Source organism: Paroedura picta, chromosome 13, assembly GCF_049243985.1.
Source record: "Paroedura picta isolate Pp20150507F chromosome 13, Ppicta_v3.0, whole genome shotgun sequence".
Classification (NCBI taxonomy): domain Eukaryota; kingdom Metazoa; phylum Chordata; class Lepidosauria; order Squamata; family Gekkonidae; genus Paroedura; species Paroedura picta.
The window spans coordinates 16,983,324-17,003,863 of record NC_135381.1 but is presented as its reverse complement, the minus strand read 5'-3'; the positions used below and the strand labels follow the sequence as shown (position 1 = coordinate 17,003,863).

Here is a 20,540-nt window from a genome sequence, read left to right as displayed (position 1 = left end):
AGAGCTAAGGCTGAGAAAAACATCCTGGACTAAGGCCCAATCCTCTGTTCCCAGAAGGTCCTCAAAAATATTTTTAAAAAGATTAACCGCAAAAGGCCATAAGAGAAACTATAAACACAGACCACTGAGGGATTCCCTGACAAAGCTGACTGCTTCAAGCAATAAACAGGGCAGGGAAGTTGGACAACAACAGTATTTAGAGATACTCAAAAGCGGGCAACGATACTGGTTATAAAGGGTAATTTGTAAAGAGCTGAGATAATGACTATATTGGCATCACAATACTTCTGTGGGGGGACACCATACAACATACTAAAAAGGTAAAGATAAAGGTATCCCCTGTGCAAGCACTGGGCCTTGTCTGACCCTTGGGGTGACGCCCTCCAGCGTTTTCATGGCAGACTCAATACAGGGTGGTTTGCCAGTGCCTTCCCCAGTCATTACCATTTACCCCCCCCCAGCAAGCTGGGTACTCATTTTACCGACCTCAGAAGGATGGAAGGCTGAGTCAACCTTGAGCCGGCTGTTGGGATTGAACTCCCAGCCCCCATGGGCAGAGCTTTCAGAGTGCATGTCTGCTACCTTACCACTCTGCGCCTCTATACAACGAACTGCAACAGGTCAAAAACTGAGAAGAAAGCCTATAATAAATGCAATTGCTGAGGGTGGTTTTTAAGGTGACCGTCAAAAGCGCAGGGAAGAGAATTGTCAAAGCAGGTGAGTGCAGAAGGAGGAAGAGAACACATGAAGAGCAACCCAGCTTACTGAGGCTATACAGCAGGAATAGAATGCCTCTTAGCACGTACAGGGTTCACAAATCACTCCCTGGAAACTCAACAGGCACCACTGCTATTGCTATCCCCACCCACCCCCACCTCAGTCTGACCTCGGGTGCTGGTGTAGCCCAAGGAGCTGCTGACTTCATACTGGTGCAGGTGAGGCCGTGGGATCATCAGGATGTTGGAAATCTTGCCCAGGGAGCTGTCATCAGAAGCCTGGCTCCTCACTTCTTCTGGGGGCAGGGGGCGGCTCTGAAGGGAAGGGCTGGACGAGACATCAAAGGAGCTGGAGCTTTTTCGGGTACGGCTCTCCCTCTCTCGGACAGATCTATAGGAGCACCAGCAGACAGAGGCTTACAGAGTGGTCTTGTGCCAAGAACCCCTTCTCAAATGGAAACAAAGACAGCTGCATTCCACTGCCCAGTTTCCCATGATAAAGGTACTCCATTAACCTGGGTCATATAAAGGTCATATAAGGTTGGCTAATCTGATCTGCAAAATGACTTCCAGAGACCAGATCCCCCTTCACGGAAAGGCTTCCTAGAACTTCTACCAGACATGCTGTTCCCATGAAGATCAAAAAGTTCCACTTGCTGATAATTAAAGAACAAACAATGCACTCTGCTAGTGTATTTTGAATGAACCCATGTGAATGAGTTAACAAATATAACATCCAACAGGGATCATGATCCAGTAGTTTGTGTGCATTGGTAGCCTTATCTGAAGTTCTATCAAGGCAGAGAAGGTTGTACCATACAGTATCTAGGCATCTGGAAGGCTAGAGAGGTGCCCAGCAGCCTCCTGAAACTAAGCTTTCTAGCCTTCATAGTTATAAAGAAAAGCAAGAGCCTCATGAACCCCACCATCCTTCTTGCCCATCATCCCAATTGCATTCTGCCCTCTTCCCCCCCCCCCCCCCATGGCTAATTTCGGCATGTGGAAGCATGCAAACAGGGTTAAGCTTGATATAAATATACTCACTGCCTTGCAAAAGCTACTCAGCATGGATGCCTGGGGGAACAAACCTGTCTCACAATGCCTGGCTTATTTCCTACACAAATTTGCTTACCTGAAGGTAGTACAACGCTGGGCTCTGGATGGGCCAGGGAGGCGGAAAACTTGAGCATCATAACCATCATAATCCACTTGAATGGGGAGAGCATTTTCTGTGTCTTTAGGTGCTCCTAAAGCTGGAAGAAAATGCCATGGAGCCTTTTATATTTGAGACCCAATCTCAAGATTGAAACTAAATTAGACATTTCCAGCTCTCACCTGCCACCAAACACTCAATTTGATGGCCAGGCCTCCCTTGCCCATGGACCTTCTGGTGGCCTTCAACCATAGGTGGCAGCTGCCTTGTGGGGGGGGGGGAGTGCTGGTGATTTCCAGTTATATTGGTTGTTGGGTGGCCTAGGGAATCCATCACAAGCATGGCCTTGTGCCAATTGTGGCTGTTCCACCATCAGATGGTCTTTTGACATTTTGCCTGAGGCAGATGCTGCCACATGAGGGTAGTGCAGCTTGCCATCAATCTTTGGTTTGATCCCCTGGTGACTTTAGTCAGAGGTGGCCGCTGCCACACTGACATCTCCTGCTTATTGGGTATTAGTTGGCCCGGGCCCTGCTATGTACATGGCCTTGGATATGGGCCACTGTCCTTCTCTTCTGCAGCTGGAGACGTTGGTTCAGCTTGTCTTCCCAGTCCCCTTCTATGGTGGCTCGGGGGCAGAGGGGAGCTCACAATGCTCAGATGCTTTGCATATTTACCCTGGGGCCTAGACTCAACACACTGAGGGCAGGAACAGGTTGGGGAAAGTGTTTATTCCCCTTCCAGGCAATGTGGGGCCATCTGACCAACGCTGCACAGCTGGCTCACCAATTAACCCATGTGGGTTTTCCTCTGCACCTCCCCCCAAGGTTGTGGGGTCCTGCAACAAAGACACAACAACTCTGAGCTTACCAGCTGTTGGCCTTTATAAAGTTTGTATCTCTGGTGCCTGACATTATGTTTTATGGCACACATGGCCTGGCCTGACAAAGTCTGTTCTGGCCCTCCTAGCAAATGAGTTTGACACCTCTGACCTACAGGGTCAGCTGCAACTTGATGGTACTTTCTACCATCACAAAACAATATCAACCCCTTCCCTCCCCCTGAGCCAGCAGAGTTAAAGATGTGGGATGATTACTCACAAGAATCCTTGCTGCTTTTCACCTTTTCAGTCTGTGGCTGGAATCGAACACAAAAATAGTGGCAAAAGAGAAAAGGCAACAAATTAATGTCAGATTGTTCCACAAACCATTATTCCATTGTGAATGACTGCATCAAGGGATCCAGCATGAATGACTTTGACAAATCATCCAGGAGTCCAGCTAGGACAGTTACAAATGGATGGGTTCTTATTAATTGAATGATGTTTTGATTACTCTAGTTTTATGAAGAAGCAGTACCCAAATAGCACAAACTATACCTATAATAATAAATAAATAAAAACTAATCCTTCTAGGATCCTTCATACCAAGTCTGAAGCAATAAAGCTGTCCATGATGACTACATGACTAAGGACAGATGAGGAGGGGCACAGAGGGAATTCAAGGAAAAGACTCTTCAGCAGGCAACTTACTTTCCTGGCTGCCAGTTTGATCCGTGGAGTGAAGCTGTTACACTGGAGTTGGCTTTTGGAGGTGTAGAAACTAAAAAGGAAGGAGGAATAAAAGCAAGACAGTATCTTTTAAAAGGAGGGCCTTCCATGGGTAGGTAGAAAAGCAGCATCTATCTAAAACCAAAGGTCATGGACTGAATTTGAAAGTGGGAGTATTTTGAGGAAGACTTCTAGTAGATGTTTAGAAGAGGAGTTGGTTCTCATATGCCACTTTTCTCTACCAGAAGGAGTCTCAAAGCGGCCTCCAATCGCCTTCCCTTCCTCTCCCCACAACAGATGCCCTGTGAGGGAGGTGAGGATGAGAGAGCCCGGATATTACTGTAGAAGAAAAAAAGTTGGTTCTTATATGCCACTTTTCTCTACCAGAAGGAGTCTCAAAAACCGTTTATGCACTGGGAACTTCACTGCCCCAGTTCCCATGCAGGAGCACAAATTGGGGGTGGATTAAGTGCACCAGGACAAATGCTTCCCCGTGTGGATGCAGGAAGAGGTGGGGCAACCTGCCACAACTAAAACTCCAGCATGCAGCCTGGCATGAAACCTCCAGTCCATAAACGGTCAAAGAAGCTACAATCGCCTTCCCTTTCCTCTGCCCACAGCAGACACCCTGTGAGGTAGGTGATGCTGAGAGAGCCCTGATATCACTGCTCAGTCAGAACAGCTGTATCAGTGCTGTGGCAAGCCCAAGGTCACCCAGCTGACTGCATGTGGGGGGGCAGGGAAGCAAACCCGTTTCACCAGATTAGAAGTTTGTGCTCCTATCCACTACACCAAGGTGGCTCAGAGAGCTGAGCTGTTCATTTTTTACTATCCCACAGTATTTCTGGAGGGCAAATATAAAAGAACTCCAACCTCAAACAGATTGTGCACCTGCCCACTAAGGGAGGTGGACACAACTGAACCCATAATGACAAGTCGTAGAGAATACCGCAAGGATTCTCCAGAGAGGGTTTTAACTCATTTTGTATGTTAGCAGCAAAGCTGAAAGGTGTATGCAAAATAAATCCCCAAATGAAGTATTTAATGCAAAGGCTTCAATTGCAACTATTTTCACTTTGCATCTGTACCTGTGATTTATCCAGTGTGGTATGTTATAGTCATCCCCCAAGCGAGAATCTCCAGGACTGCAGCGATTGTGCAGCTAAGGAAAAATGGAAAAGGGTGTAACTGTAAACAACAAGGCTGTGTTTTGGGAATGTATAGGTTATGTCTTAAAAGTGGGGCAATCTGGTGCCAAGCACCAAACTCAGAAACCTGAAGTAATGGCTAAGAGACTAAGCTATTCTCATTTTTAATATTATGGTCATTCACCAGCAAGAGACTAAGCTAAGAATCATGAGCTTCATTTCTGCAGTGAACTGACATGGCACACTCATTACAACCCTGGAGCTCCCATTTGCAAAATAGATATAATAATACAGGGCTGCTCTAAAGATTACAATGAGATTACAAATGTGAAGTAATATGAACACTCCATATGAATTTCAGATGCTATCTAGTCCTGTTGTTGTTGTTAGTTGCCAAGTTGTGTCCGACCCATCACAGCCATACATTGCAACTGGATACATAAAAAGTATCCTGGCTGCCAGGAAGGTGAGGGAGGCTGGCTGAGTGAGTTCCGCCAGAGCATGTGGTATTCCTTGCTTTCCTGGCTGCTGGGGAGGTCAGGGAGGATGGCTGGACGCATTCTGCGGTGCCACCCTAACCTCATTTTAAAATGCGTCTTGCACTTGTTAATAATAATCCTTAGATTCTCAAGTAGGGATGGGCACAAACCAAACTGCAAAGAAAAAATTATTACAAATTTTATTTTGTGATTCACGAACAGAAGCTCATGACAGCTCAAGCATCATTAACTTTTAAAGCAGTTTGTGGTGGTTTATGGAAAGAAAGCTGGGAGTCTTCTGGAGATATATACAACTTTAACGTTAATTATGAAGAAACTGAAATTTGTGCATGATTTTCTATGCCTTGGCTCCATCAAAAAACCAAAACTGAGACTGCGCCCAAGAAGTCCGAAGGAGATTGAAACTGGGGAAGGCTGTCATAAAGGAGCCAGAAAAGATGCTTCAGTGTAAAGATCTCTCGCTGGCAAACAAGATCAAGTTAATTCATGCCACAGTATTATTCCCCATTACTATGTATAGCTGTGAAAGTTGGATAATAAAGGAAGCTGATAGGAAGGAAGTAGATTCCTTTGAAAGGTGGGATTGGAAGAGAGTTTTACAGGTACCGTGGACTGCCAAAAAAACAGCTAAGTCCTAGACCAACTCAAGGCTGAACTCTCCGTAGAAGTTAAAATGGCTAAACTGAAGCTACTGCACTTTGCTCACATTATGAGAAAACAAGAGTCACTGGAAAAGACAATAACGATAGGAAAAGTTGAAAGTAGCAAGAAAAGAAGAAGCCCCAACATGAGATGGACTGACTCAGTTTGCAATACCTGCGAATGGCTGCCAAGGATAGGACATTTTGGAGAATGTTAATTCATACGGTCGACACAAATTGGAAGTGACTTAATGGTATTTCACCTGCGCATGCATACACACACACAGATGCAGATACTGGACTGGGACAAGGAGGTACCAAAAATACAAAGCCCTGTACTGAGCTTTGGCTGGTGAGTGTTTAAGGTAGATGTGAAGGTGGGCAGTGGGGAAGAGAACCAGAAAAATGTACCTTACCTTAAAGAGTGGCACAGCATGGAGTGGCTGTTCTCCCATGCATACCAGATCTACTCCAATTCCTACAAACAGCAGGAGGGTGGAAGACAAGTATTATCCACATGCAGTTCGGTTGCTAATTCTAGTTGCTTATTCTGATCCAGAATCCACAGAACATGCAGGACTTTGCAGAATACCCAGCATTTTTGTTCTAACAACTTAGAAACTATTAAATGCCAAAAACTGTAGGAGAGAATTTGAAGGAAAAAAATTGTTAGCTTATACAGTTAACAAAAAAAATGTTAACTTGTACAGTTTACTTCCATACACATAAGAATTTGAGTCATGTGTTATGTCTGAGAAATAGTCCTCAACACAGGCATGTCTGTGTGATTTCTAACTCTTTATTGGGATGTCATAGAGTCATGCTACTTAGGTTCTCTATGAAATTCCTTCCACCCACAAGATCTTGGAGAAGTCACAGAATCACAGAATCATAGAGTTGGAAGGGGCCATACAGGCCATCTAGTCCAACCCCCTGCTCAACGCAGGATCAGCCCTAAGCATCCTAAAGCATCCAAGAAAAGTGTGTATCCAACCTTTGCCTGAAGACTGCCAGTGAGGGGGAGCTCACCACCTCCTTAGGCAGCCTATTCCACTGCTGAACTACTCCGACTGTGGAAAATTTTTTCCTGCTATCTAGTCTATATCGTCGTAGTTTAAACCCATTACTGCGTGTCCTTTCCTCTGCAGGCAAGGATGCGCAGTCTTTACTTCTGTACTTTTGATAGTTGGGAAAAGCAGCAGCAGATGCTGGCTGTATCTCAGTCCAGTACAATGGGAGAGACAGGTAGAGAATAAGCAAAGTCTTAAAACATGTGAACTGGTCTTAGGTTCTGATTTACATAACACTGTTGCACAACCACCCTACCATTGTCTATCATGCGCTGCTTGGTCAAGATCATGAGGAGTCGGTCCACTTCAAAGACTGCCACTCCAGGCGTGATGACAACAGACATCTGCCCAGTTCGGTCAAAATTTCGGTTTATGTAATGTTTGTCAAAAACTATTTTAAAACAGAACAAAAGAACACACTGTTTTCAGAGATTGACTTTTGTTCAAAACAAGTATGGAAACAGTGCAATTACTCTAGTTTTAATGGATGATCATTTCCCCCAATAAGGCCTGCCACACTTATTTGTCTGCTTGATAAAATATTTACAATATAAAAGGAACTATATTACTGATAGCAGTTCCACATTCTGATCTACCCTCCACATTGTCTATTAATTGGATCTTACTGGTAGTGTTCCATATTCTTTTATACAATGCTGCTATTGCTGGAGCTCTTTTGTGCCACTGAGACCCATTCCAGGTAAATGTAATTGCCATCTCAGTTGCCGCAGAGGCATGCAATTTTTCCACTCTTAAAGCATGTGGAATGTAGGACTGAGAGATGACAACTGGTATGTCAGAAAGAGGCTTCATTATTCTGCTCAGAACATGAGATAGACAACTGGCTCACTGTAGTTTGTCTTTTTAAAACATTTCCTCAATGTAGCTGTATTCTGGGTAACCCAGGGGGTTCTCTGAAGTTCCCTGAAGACAAAAATCAGTAATGGTGGTCAGGCGTCACTGAAAGATGCTGGCACCACTTCTTGGCTTTTAGTTGTGATGTTCAGGAGCCAACTTAAGCTAACATAGGGCAAAAGGTGTGGCCAGAACCCCTCAACCACCAAGTGTGTGTACCCACACATGCAGCCAGCTGGGTGACCTTGAGCTCACCATGCCTTTGATAAAACTGTTCTGACCGGGCAGTGATATCAGGGCTCTCTCAGCCTCACCCACCCCACAGGGTGTCTGTTGTGGGGAGAGGAAAGGCGATTGGAAGCCCCTTTGAGACTCCTTCTGTAGAGCTGTTCTGACCGAGCAGTGATATCAGGGTTCTCTCAGCCTCACCCACCTCACAAGGTGTCTGTTGTGAGGAGAGGAAAGGGAAGGCGATTGGAAGCCACTTTGAGACTCCTTCTGGTATAGCTGTTCTGACTGAGCAAGAATATCTGGGCTCTCTCAGCTTCACCTACCTCACAGGGTGTCTGTTGTGGAGAGAGGAAAGGGGAGGCGACTGTAAGCCACTTTGAGCCTCCTTCGGGTAGAGAAAATCAGCATATAAGAACCAACTCTTTTTCTTCTACTAGAACATGCCTTCAAATTCTGTGTGCAATACAGAAGGTTTCGATGGCAAGTGTGGTACAGCCAGAGTATTGGTCAGTGCAAGACTAATTCCAGGATGATAAAGGTTCAAAACCTCAAATTGTGATATGGCTTCCTAAGAGATCTTGGGCCCAGTCATTATTTCTAAACCTAATCGACCCAACAGGGTTGTTATGAGGAGGGGAAAACTTTGTGCAAGAGGAAAATATAACACACATGCTTATGGGGCTCCTCAGCAGATAAATCAACACAATAGGACGATAGGAACACTTGAAAACTACTGAACTTTTTCATAAATTGGAGGTACGAGAATTCTCTCAAGTCTAACCTGTTATAAAAACAGACAACATACTGAGCAGGAAAGAAACTGTTGTAGGAGAATACAGCAAAGCAGGAATAGTCCCCTATGCTGCTGTATGTCATTTGGCCCCATTGCTTACCATTGAAAGAGATATTTATGGCCTCCAAATAATTTCCTTGAGCAGAGGTAGAATTATAGCCTGGAGGAAAGCCCTCTGGATGTTAATTACAAAGAAAGAGAAAGTTAACTATAACATTAAAATGCAAGAGTCTTCTGTTAGCATTGATCACTTCCACAAGAGATCATACATATCCCAAGACATTAAAACAAATTTTAATAAGTCACAATACAGTTTGAGCTGCGGCAAACTCTTCATCAAGCAGAGACAGAAACTGCACAGGAACTCACTAGCTCCATTGGCATGCAACCTTTCCCAATGAAACAATAAAATCAGAGTCCAGTAGCACCTTTAAGACCAACAAAGATTTATTCAAGGCATGAGCCTTGATACTTGAAAGCTCATGCCTTGAATAAACCTTTGTTGGTCTTAAAGGTGCTACTGGACACTGATTTTATTGTGCTACTTAAGACCAACACAGCTACCCATTTGAATCTAACCTTTCCCAATGTCAACAAGCACAAAACCCAGGAAGAAGTCCACTCTGTTTTCAGACAGAGATCTTACACCAAAGGGGGGGGGGGGAAGGCAATGATTCTGCTTTGGGAGGCTTTCAAAAGCAAAAGTGAGAAGATGTGACTCCTTCCAGTTGGGAAGTGGTATAAAACTCTCAAGTTGATTCAGCAGAGCTAATAGTAGATGGGCAGCCGTCTCCTTTCTGCAAGAACTGTGCTGACCCATGGAAGTTCTAAATATGTTGCAGACTAACCTGGCTGTGTATATTGTACACTGCCAAACATGCCTCTCCATTGGCACGCCTTGGAAACACATTGTTCGAAAGGCTTGCTGCTTAAGAGCAGAAAGAGAACTGAAGCACTGCTAAATAACACCTGATTTAATTATACTTCTACAGATTTTATAATGATAAAGCAGCCCTACCTGCCTGCTCTAACCGCACCAGGACAGGGTATTGAATGAAGAGTTTTTTAATGGTTACAAGCAATGATGTCCATTCCTCTCGTCTTTCATTCTGAACCACCACCCTGTTAAAAAAAAATGGCATACCTGGGTAACCCAGAAATGAAAACAGCATAGACCTTTACAGAGAAAAGGATGAGGAGGAAAGCCAGGGAAGCTGCAGCTATCACAAAACACTGTAAGAGGCAGCAATGATTTATACAAATATTGTTCCACTGGTAAAGCATTTAATAAGCAATCCAGTTGTCAAGACTTTAAAATATGGCAGCAGACAGAACAACCAGCTATCTCTTCTAGCATATGTCTCATGTTTTTAGACAGAAGCAATTCTCTAGCCCTGATGTTTATTAAATAGATGTTGACAATTTGCTAGCATTTCTACTGAATTTCAAAATCAAAAGGAATAGAAGTAGATCTTTCTGTAAGAGGATTTTTGTTCCTCATTTGGGCATCTAGCCATAGGCCTGGTGCCCAATCATTAATGCCTTCCCTCTAAACCACTCCCTGCAATACTCCAAAATTCTGCAAAATTATCACATTTCTATACAAAACTAAACTAATTTAATTTAATTTGCATAATCCAGATTTGTTTGTGCTTCTGCAGAATCACCAGTCCCAGTATACTTTAAAGGAAGGTGTGTCAGTTAATCCTTGTATACATTTAGACTGGATTTAAGAGTTTTAATTAGAGGAGGTTTTAATCCAGAATCCTGAGGACTAGAAAAGTGTTCATTTAAAACATTCATATCATTCTGTGGCAACTATTAGGTTCTGTACAGATTCCTGAATCCATAATTATATATGCATGGGGTGGGAAGCATGATTCCAGGGAAGACAGAAGAAACACATACAACCTACTTGTAAAAGTCTTCATAGAATCTTCCTTCATGATCCTCCCGAATTGAAGAACGCTGTGCCTCTGGAAAATCATCTAAAAAGAACAAAATCAAGACTTAAAAGAGCTCCTGTGCCCTCCAAAGCATGCAAACTTCTCCGTACAGCAAAGGTTGAGGCAACCTCTCCCTTTTCAAGCTCACAATTTCGCTATAGTGCTTTAAATTTTTAGTGGGTAGGTATTTAAGTGTCTTGTCGAGCACAAGCCTTGCACTGACAAGACAGACAGAATCACTCTTTCAAACGCTTGCTCACCTTTCTTCATTCTGGTACTTTCTTTCTAGAGCTTGCATTATCAGTGCAAGGGGATAGGGAATATCTTGATTTCACATGGCATGCTATGATAAAGGGAAGAACAGGGGGGACCGACTGGCATGCCTGTCAACTGGGTGTCTGAAGAGAAGGCTTTGTTGGGGAAGTTTAGTATCATCATGTAGTGTCTGGAAGAACAACAGAATAATTTTTTGTACTCCCTCACTCGTCTACTACCAGTTCACAGCATGAAATCCAAGATCACTGTCTTCCCCAAGTAATACAGAAAGGCAGCAAGAGAGAGTCAACATTAAGTCTATGAAATGCTCGGTATGGTAGATAAATTAAGCACAAATTTTAAATTAAGCACAAAGCTTACAAGGGGGGGCAGTGTTTGTGAGTACTTACTTATGGACTTGGCATCATAGAATGTTCTAGAAAAGAGAACTACTGTCACTTCATGGCTGCAGTTCTTCTCCTGCCCAACAGGAAGGAAAGCCAATCAGCCAGTGAACGTTGTGCAGTACTATGCCAATCTTCATATACAGCAGACACACATGCACACACACACAAAAACCTATTGACACAATTGGCTGTTTCCATTTAATGCACTTAAATGGAATTTTTCTCAACCTTCTCAGGTTCTCAACTCTATTCCAAGTTGGGTTTTTCCTCCCCTTTTTGTATGTTGGTAGGCTCACCGAGAAGCCATGCTCTACACAAAATGGCGCACAAGACACCCATACAAAGAAATGCCATGCTGTTTATTCAGTCATACACAAAGTTACCTTCCATTTGGTGAAGAGATCAGCAAGGAAGCCATTCACTGCTTTCTCAAAGTAAAGGTCCCCTGGAAAGGAAGGAATAGCAAAGAGGGACAACATGGGGTTTCTGTGATAGGAAGCTAACTTTCCAGGTTTGTTCCACAGGAGAAGGCACATAACTTAGCAGGACAGAGTTTAAGCTATAGGCTGACAAGCAAGGTAGGCACACAGAGTTTAAACAAAGAGGAGCTCTAAGCCCAGAAAGTTACCAGTAGGTGGCAAAACTGGGGCATGATGGTGTCAAGTCAACCATTTCCCTTATAACAGGAAAAATGAAAGGATTCCAGGACATCTATGTAGAAGCAATTATGTTATTTTTAGGACACGTACACCACCTTTTTGAAGAAGATCACTTAAGAAGGCTAATAATCTCCTCCCCATTATAAGCAAAAAAAAAAACCCTCCTCATCAATCCCTTCCTTTATATCAATGATACTCAGTGGCTGAAGAGTCAGATGTGCCTCTTCTGAGCACTGTTCCCCATCTGCCCCACATTTCAGGAAAGTGGGCAATACCCTTGCCCAGTAGGGCTTGTGTTTAGCAGGTGGTACCAACCAGACAATAGCCACTGCTAGAGAAATGGGCCAGCTGCATGAATCCTGGGATGCAGATCACATACTTAGAAATAAATGTGGCTCCGTGGGTTGATGATAGCTGTGAATGCAGCTCTATGTAAACTGCTCTAGATTATGAAAAGGTAGACTGTTGGTTTGCTTTACCAATCATGCAAGACAATACTAAAAAAGAGCAATGATGGGCAGTTGTTCCCTAATTCATACCATAGATGTCAAAATCCCACATTTCAGAGCTCATCTGGATTAAGATGTAAACCATGGCAGAGGTTGAACGGAATACCACCTGCAAAACAAAAACCCACCATTACAAGCTGGAAGGCAGGAACGGGAGGGGTCAGATCCTAATATTAGTTAGGATATCATCAGCTGATTCAGGATTGTTATTCTGAATCAGCCATCCTTGTTCACACAGGAAAGAGATTCTTAAGGAAGATACTTCAGCTAACTATGGTTACTGCATGCTAGCAACGAATCCATTGCTAGCATGTACCCACCCATACCAAGATAACAACTTGTCAAGATTTAATGGTGACGTGAAGCGTGTCAGGCAAGAATTCATCCTTCATGGTACTGCCCAGCTCAGACTGTAGGAGAATGTGTTTGGGAGGCCAGGCACCTCCTTGAATCAATAGGCTGTGGTAGGACAACCTGAACCCTCTCAAAGTTTCCCAATCAGGCTCAATTGCTATTCTCTGCTCTCAGAGCATCTACTCTTGTTGACTACAGACCACCACTCCTTGCCTTCCACTGCACAGGATCGGGGCCCAACACAACTGCATGATGACTTACATGAATAATGACTGCATATTCTTAATACAGTCTAGAAGGGCAGCAAATAAAGAAGAAATGGCTTGAAATTACACGTGTCAGGTGACTCCATGAAATAATTGAATAATCAGAACATACATATATTCTAATTAGATAGCAATAGACAACTCTATGAAGTGGGCTAGAATGAGAAAAGTTGGCCTAGTGTCACCAGAGCTGGGCTGAGGTAGGGATGCCAGGACACAGCCTGGCACTCTCATGAATTTTAGGAGGTAGTGCAAAGCACAGAAAGGATTCTGCAAAACATGTCACTGTCACTTCCTAGAGAAACCTCAGATGTAATGTCTGCCGAAATTCTGGGAAGTTTTGGAAGAAGTCAAGGTCTGAACTCACACCCATGGTTTCACCCAGAGGTAATGACAGCATGCTGTACAATATCTTTTCTGTACTCCCAATTTTGCCCATCAATTACGCAAAGGCAGATGGGATGACCCCAAAGAAGGCAAATGGTAAACCTACTGGGCAGAGATTTGGAGAGCCTTACATTCATATCCTGTGGTTTCCAAGCTACAACTTGGAAAATCCAATAATTTTCCAAAGGTCTACTGGGAGCTCCTCAATGAGAAGATGAGTAATGGCAGACAAACTTCTCCTGAGGACTTCCTTATCCTGCCAGCACTCAGGTCTAGCAGGACACTGGTGAGACTCAATAGGTCTAGTTGGCATTTTATTTTCAGATTCCTCTGCTATATGCAGATATTCCATAGTAAAGAGGTGGACAGGGAGAAAGATCTCTGCTGAAGCTCTTAATGGGTAGCAATTCAAAGGCCAAAAATTCGTGTTTGAAAATGAGAGAGAGGTTTTTCTTTTACCCGGGTGTCTTCGGTGATGTAGCCACATGTGACCTTCTCACTTTTAACCCACAGTTCACCTGCCTGAGCCCTAGGAAGGACATCAAGGAAAATAATTTGAAACACATGCAAATGTTATTTAGGATAGGCCAAAAAACTAGAATTCTGCTGGGTCACATGGAGGACAATGTAAACAGATCTAAGATGTGCCCAAAGTATATTTTAAGGGTGTGTGTGTAAAATGCTTGTCAGCATATCTCAAACCCTCTCTCAAAAGCATAATTCATTCATTCATTCATTCATTCTTGCTTTTTTAATGTTTTTGTTTTAACAGTACATTTCAGTAAGAGACAAAGTAGCTTCCATAAATAAATGGCTGTGTTTAGCTCTGGTTAATCATACTTCCTCTATGGCCCTAGACCAGTGATATTGACACTGTGGCTCTGCTCAGCCTATGTTCCCCCTATGCTGCACCTGCCCCATGGTTCAGGAAAGTGGGCAAGGGCCTTGATTGATAGAACTTACGACTGGTAGTTGGTTCCCACCTGAAACAGTCATTACTGGAGGAATTAGTAACATCTGAGCCTTCCTGTGGCTCAAGTCTCATGCCAGATATGAACCTTTCAGCTCAGGGTAATGGTAAATGTGGTTCTGCATGAGTTATGGAGTGAGTACCATTGTCCTAGACCCAATGAAACTCCCCCCAGACCTTACTCCACCTCAGGCTGCCAGTGGACTCTCAGTAGATCCTGGGTAGTGATTTCAGAGTTGCCATTAGGTGACACTTTAAAGCAGGGGTAGTTCGCTGGCATTTGCTGGCAGGGGCTCATGGGAATTGTAGTCCATGGACATCTGGAGGGCCGCAGTTTAACTACCCCTGCTTTAAAGGAAAGGTCTCTTCCTTCCATTCCTTCAGCAGAAGCACAGCTCTGGGCAGCTGACTAGTGGCAAAGCTAGTCACATATTATTTCCATAAAGGTAAACATATAAAAATTGGACATACTTTTACCTACAAAGTTCTTAATCTTAACAATACATAAGGACGGATGTTGTGGCTGGATACTTACCGAATGCCTGCAAATTCCACTTTCTGAGTAACATAAGCACATGTACCAACCTATAGAATATTCCATTTAAAAGACAAAAAAGGGGGAACAGTTAACACTTAAAGCAGTGAGAATCTGCAGGAGACTGGATCTTCTGACTTCAGCCTAAGCAGTTCAGATAAAGGAAGACATTTTCTACCTTCATGGCTAAATTTGAGGAAAATCTAACAATTTTTGTGGAAAGTCCAGAAACCAAGGCTTCCAGAAGGTAGATCCCAATCACAGTATAGAATGGCTCCTTCTATATGTGCCACTTAACCCAGTTCCTTTTTTGTAAAATTTCAAAATTTTAAAACTTCCTCAATGCCACATGAACGAACATATATTTTTCAAAATGTTGCTCGACTGCTAATTAAGATTTCCTGCAGAGAACTAAATAAACTCTCTGCTGTCCAACAGCAAGAAAAAATAAGGACCATTAGAAACAATGCACTCACCAAGCTCTTCTTTAGCCGCCACATATCCCCACGCCCAATGTATTGATCCTTAAATGTCAGCTCTACCAAATCAAGGGTCACATCCTAAACAGGGTGGGAAAGGGAAGAATGGTTTATGGGTGATTGCGTCGATGCAGAAAGTGCTTGTATTTGTTTCTTGCAGAAATCATTAATGCACACCCTAGACATCCACCAGCAAAAACAAACTTTGGTTTTATCTTTATTATCTAAAATTCCCTTTCAGAAGAAAACTTAAGAGATAAAGAGTGTACAAGTACAATTTGCATTTTAATCTTGCAAAAATGTTGTTTATTTCAGGTTAGAAGCAACAACCTTTACTTTCTTCAGCTGTTTTTACACTGAAGGAGATTTTTGCCAGCTTCTATAATGTAGCTAAATAATCTGATAAAAAAGAAATCAGAAGAAAATGAATATTGCCTCCTTTGATCCACTTGTCTAGGCCTTATGTCAGTGCTCACATCCCCTAGGAAAAGCCGGATATGTGGCATACCATTTAGGGAGCAATTCTAAGCAGGTCTGCTCAAGGTAAACCTCTTTTATTCAATGGGTTTTGCTACCAAGAACGCATCCTTAGGACTACATCCTGAAAGGAGTATAATTGCTGGCCTAAAGCAGAAGAAATTTTTGCAAACACCCTCAACACTAAAAAAATAAACAGGAAGAAATTATTTTCTCATCTTAGCAGTGGGCCCCCAATGAAAACTTTTCCAGCTGACATAAATACCTTTGGATCAACAACGTTCACATGGACATCCTGGTAGGGTCGTAGTCGGAACACCTGAGCAACAGTTTGATCAACACTTATAGTTTCTGCGAAAGTGGAGGAAAAAAGTTAATAAGGAAGGTGGTCATTCCCAATGGAGATTGTGGCAATTCTCTGGCAAAGGTCTGGTCAGAACTATTGATCTAGACAAGCTGCCATGGTGATAACATAGCTAATGAGTTTTAATGAGGTTTTATTCTGATTAGCTGCCACAAGATGGTCACGGGAATGGCAGGATTGAAGCTGAATTATAAAATTAAAAAATATTATTAATTGACAGACCAACTATATTTATCAGCTACCTCACTACAATAAAAGATCTAAGGCGGTGCAGAAAAGAAGCAGAAATGACAAGTTATCAATTAAAAGTCAGTCCCCACAAACCATATTGCAACATCTAAATTCATTATTTATTCGATTTTTATACTGCCTTCCTGGTGGCCTGGTTCAGGTTGGGGTACAATAACACACACACATACAGTTATATAATTAAAATTATGATTTAAATTTAAAATGAGTTGCAATTTAGGACAGTTAAAACAATTAACGGCATTCTAATATAAAAAGTGAGCCTCAGCAGCAATTTCCAGAACCCTTTCTGAATTTCACTTAAGTCAGACTGTAATCTGGATGTCTTATTACAGATAGTGGATGTCAGATGGAAAAACAGATAGGTGGGATGCACTAGGTGTTAATGTATCACTGCCCCAACCAGAAGCCTGGTGGAAGAACTTTGTCTTACAGCCCCTGTGGAATTGTGTTAACTCTGGCAGGGCCCAGATGTATTCCAGGATCCAGGTACAGGCAAGGATGGAAAATGTCCTGGCCCATGTTGGGGCCAGACGTATCTCACTGCGGCCAGGGACCACCAGTTGGTTAGTGTTAGCAGAGCACAATGCTCTTTGGGGGTTTAGATATAAAGGCAGTCTTTCAGATACACAGGACCCAGACTGTGAATGGCCTTTTGGGTAAGAACCAGTACCATAAACTTGATCCGGAATTCAACTGGGAACCAGTGCAACTGTTGGAACACAGGTCGAATGTGTGCCTTTCAGGGTGTTCTTGTGACAACCCTGGCTGACACATGTTGTTTCAGGAGCAGTGATAAATGTAAGCCCACATACAGTGAGTTACAGTAATCCAGTCTAGAGGTAACTGTCACATGGATAATTGTGGGTAGGTGTTCCAGGGTCAAGTAGGACGCTAGTAGTTTGGCTCAGCAGAGATGGAAGAATGCTAGCAGCATTAATCTTGAGAACCTGCACCTCCATAGATAAGGAGGCATCAAAGATCACACCCAGATTTCTGGCTGAGGTAAGAACAGACAATTGAACCTCATCCACATCTTCACTTGGTCCTTTCCTTCCCAGCCACAGGACCTCTGTCTTTGAATGGCTAAATTTCAGGCAACTCTGCTTGAGCCACCCCATCACTGCTTGCATACATCTGGTAAAGTTGTCTGGGTGTGTCTCCAAGCGGAGACATTTCAACATACTTAGTATTTCAACAAAATACTGAATATATCTAACGGGAAAGCATTTAACTGAATCTGGGCAGAAAAGAAGCTAGGAGAAGGTCTGTACATCATCAGAAGACTCATTAGCAGTGTGTCTGATAAAGGGTATCAAATTGATTGCTGCTGTTGATCTCACTATCTCTGCTACCAATCCATAAATTTTTAGAAAGCCAACAGCAGGCTCCTACCTTTCTGTAAATCCTCTTTTAGAGACTTGACTTGAAGAAGCAGAGGGCTGGAATGATAGAGAAGGAAGAGCTCAATAGTCACATTAATCATGCTCATATGGCATACACAGAAAGTATTAAAATTGTTAAGAAGCACAAGAAAAGTGTTAAAGCATTACTTTCTCCCTGAAAGGGTCACACATATATGCTTTTCAAAAACCACACTGTGTGACAAGTTACCGGGGGGGGGGGGGCACGACAATAAGCAGCAATTATGTCAAAGGCAGAACCTTTTCTTTTAACCCCTAAATGAGAAGTAGCACATTCCAGGGGCAGTCAACCATTGGTCCTCTAGGGCTAATGGGAATTGTAGTCCATGAACATCTGGAGGACCAGAGGTTGACTACCCCTGGCATATTCTATCATCACACAGCACAATGTGACACTCAGGAATTTTTTCCCCTGCCTACCCGCCCACTCGCCAAGCAGAAACCTGCAGTGCCTTTGTGAAATAGGTCATGATTCAAATTTCTGCCCTCTAGTTGGCTCTCAGGATTTGGAGATATGGTCCAATCCTACATGAGACTAACATGTCAAATGAGAAAAATATTCAAGTCAGAGTAGTTTAGCAGTGGAATCGACTGCCTAAGGAGGTAGTGAGCTCCCCCTCAATGGCAGTCTTCAAGCAGTGGCTGGACAGATACTAATCAAGGATGCTTTAAGTTGATCCTACATTAAGCAGGGAGTTGGACTAGATGGCCTGTATAGCCCCTTCCAACTCTATGATTCTATGACTCCCTCCAGGAGGTTACAAAAAATATTATCTTTTCGGTGTGTGTATAGTCCAGCTGACCAATCCAATGCAAACATGGCCAATGGGCCTACATTATCAGGCTGTTTTTCTGCCATTTCGTAAGGGCCAAAGCCAATATATCAGCCTGCCTGATTTTTTTTTAGTTACCTGTAAGATAACAGAGATATTTTTATCATGTGCTTGGGTTGAAAATCTTTAAAGAGATATTAGTCAAAGCATAATTGGATTCACCTGTATTCATCGTTCGGGTGTGCAATTTCCACAATATCTCCCAACTTGATCTGAAGGAACACTTTGGGATTAACCACAAGCTCATCATCTGAAAGGCAAATTTAATATGTGAGAGAAATATTTACTCTGCAGGATCTGCAATATTTTGAATTTCAGAGTAATTCTTGTGACAGCTTCATACTGTTTTAACAAAAGGAAAATTTCTATCTTGGCTACTGCAAAGATATACCTTTAAAGAAAAAGGCTGGAAGTACCTTTTTAGCAAGTAGAGAAAAAAGATAAATTCAAAGATCATCCAGCACAACAGTTGAGAGAGAGTTCCTGGTTAAAATATAGAAATATAATAAATATAAATAAACTCTTGTTTCAGTCCTGAACTCAGAACAATACAACTTTGTACAATTTTTTTCTTAAACCTGAAGTGCTTTGTTCCTAGAATTACAACAGTAGGGTTCTAGTTATAAGGCTATTTACTAACAACAGCCATTTTTGCCACATCCATCTCCATATCTACTAACCGCTATTTCCAAAGCCCTTCTTGTGTATTACAAGCTTGTAGACTTTGTTGGTTCTCATCTTGAATCTTGTTTTTTTCAGCTGCTAAAAATCAAATGAATAGCCAACATTTTGTTCTTTTGCTGTAGGAAAAAAGCACAAGAAAAAAATGAGACACCTCCACAGTTAAAACACATTTTCCATTCAGTGTTATAGAATAAAAAGTCAATTTTCTCAAAGTCATGCCTTGTCTCAGACATATATATCATCATCATCTGTAACATAAATAAGCTCGACTGGGGTAGTAGGAGGAGTTGGGCCTACCTGACTGGCTGTCCACCCAATGAACAGCCAATCAGATAGGCTGTTCCGCCCTTAGTCACCTCCCACTCCAACTTTTACATCGAAGAAGTGCCAGCCTACTCTACTGGACTGACTGCAAAAGGTAAGCCAGCCATCGGGTGGGACTGGGACTGCACGTCTAGGTCGGAGGAGGATGGGAATCCCCGCCAATGCTTGCCCGTCCTCATTCCAAGCAACCTCACTGCAGCCTTGCCATGCCTTGGGGGGGGGGGGTCTGCCGGGGTGGGGGAAGTATTTTTTTTACAATGAGCTTTTCTGCTAATATATACCTAATAATTACATTCTACATTTCATTTTCAATCCTTGAAGCTGGGTAAGGATTTTGACTGGTGAAGTTTGATGGGTAGGGAAGAGGAATGTGCTTCCCAAAAAGTTATTTTCTGGCATGCTTCTAAGATAATATTTAGGCAATGTTTTAAACACTCTATTTTTACTATCTGTTTTGAAAGCCAGCATGATATAGTGGTTACTGTGTCAAAGAAAGATTTGACCTCTACCACAAAGCTCACTACTGACCATGCTCCCTCAGCCTCCCAGGATTGTTCTGAGAATAAAATGCAGAAAAGAAATGCAGAAATGTATGCTGAGCTGAATTCCTTGAAGGAAAGGCAAGATTTTTTTTAAGCTATTTATTTGTTTAGGATACTTCTATACCACTTCTTCAGAGTCCTGATACAATTAAAACCACTTCACAATATGAAAAATAAACCAATAGACACAAACAGAAGAAAACTATAAAGCAGACAGGTA

At 42.7% G+C, this 20,540-nt stretch overlaps 1 protein-coding gene across 8 annotated transcripts in view; it reads right to left on the bottom strand.

The window, feature by feature from the left end:
• Window positions 1-20,540, bottom strand: part of DEPDC5 (DEP domain containing 5, GATOR1 subcomplex subunit) — a 55,111-nt gene that overhangs the window by 31,307 nt on the left and 3,264 nt on the right. For 7 of the 8 annotated variants that reach the window (XM_077307835.1, XM_077307834.1, XM_077307837.1 and 4 more), the window contains exons 2-21: window positions 19,451-19,570; window positions 18,933-19,020; window positions 17,909-17,955; window positions 16,166-16,251; window positions 15,421-15,504; window positions 14,945-14,994; window positions 13,899-13,968; window positions 12,463-12,541; window positions 11,648-11,709; window positions 11,268-11,337; window positions 10,572-10,644; window positions 9,675-9,778; window positions 8,757-8,831; window positions 7,034-7,168; window positions 6,124-6,185; window positions 4,507-4,580; window positions 3,401-3,470; window positions 2,970-3,006; window positions 1,849-1,969; window positions 887-1,107 (exon numbers count right to left, since the gene is read on the bottom strand). In XM_077307835.1, the coding sequence (XP_077163950.1) occupies window positions 887-1,107; window positions 1,849-1,969; window positions 2,970-3,006; window positions 3,401-3,470; window positions 4,507-4,580; window positions 6,124-6,185; window positions 7,034-7,168; window positions 8,757-8,831; window positions 9,675-9,778; window positions 10,572-10,644; window positions 11,268-11,337; window positions 11,648-11,709; window positions 12,463-12,541; window positions 13,899-13,968; window positions 14,945-14,994; window positions 15,421-15,504; window positions 16,166-16,251; window positions 17,909-17,955; window positions 18,933-19,020; window positions 19,451-19,508 (1,666 nt within the window). In that variant the 5' untranslated portion in view covers window positions 19,509-19,570. The remainder of the gene's footprint in view (window positions 1-886; window positions 1,108-1,848; window positions 1,970-2,969; window positions 3,007-3,400; window positions 3,471-4,506; window positions 4,581-6,123; window positions 6,186-7,033; window positions 7,169-8,756; window positions 8,832-9,674; window positions 9,779-10,571; window positions 10,645-11,267; window positions 11,338-11,647; window positions 11,710-12,462; window positions 12,542-13,898; window positions 13,969-14,944; window positions 14,995-15,420; window positions 15,505-16,165; window positions 16,252-17,908; window positions 17,956-18,932; window positions 19,021-19,450; window positions 19,571-20,540) is intronic. The other variant, XM_077307840.1, reaches the window with a different exon arrangement.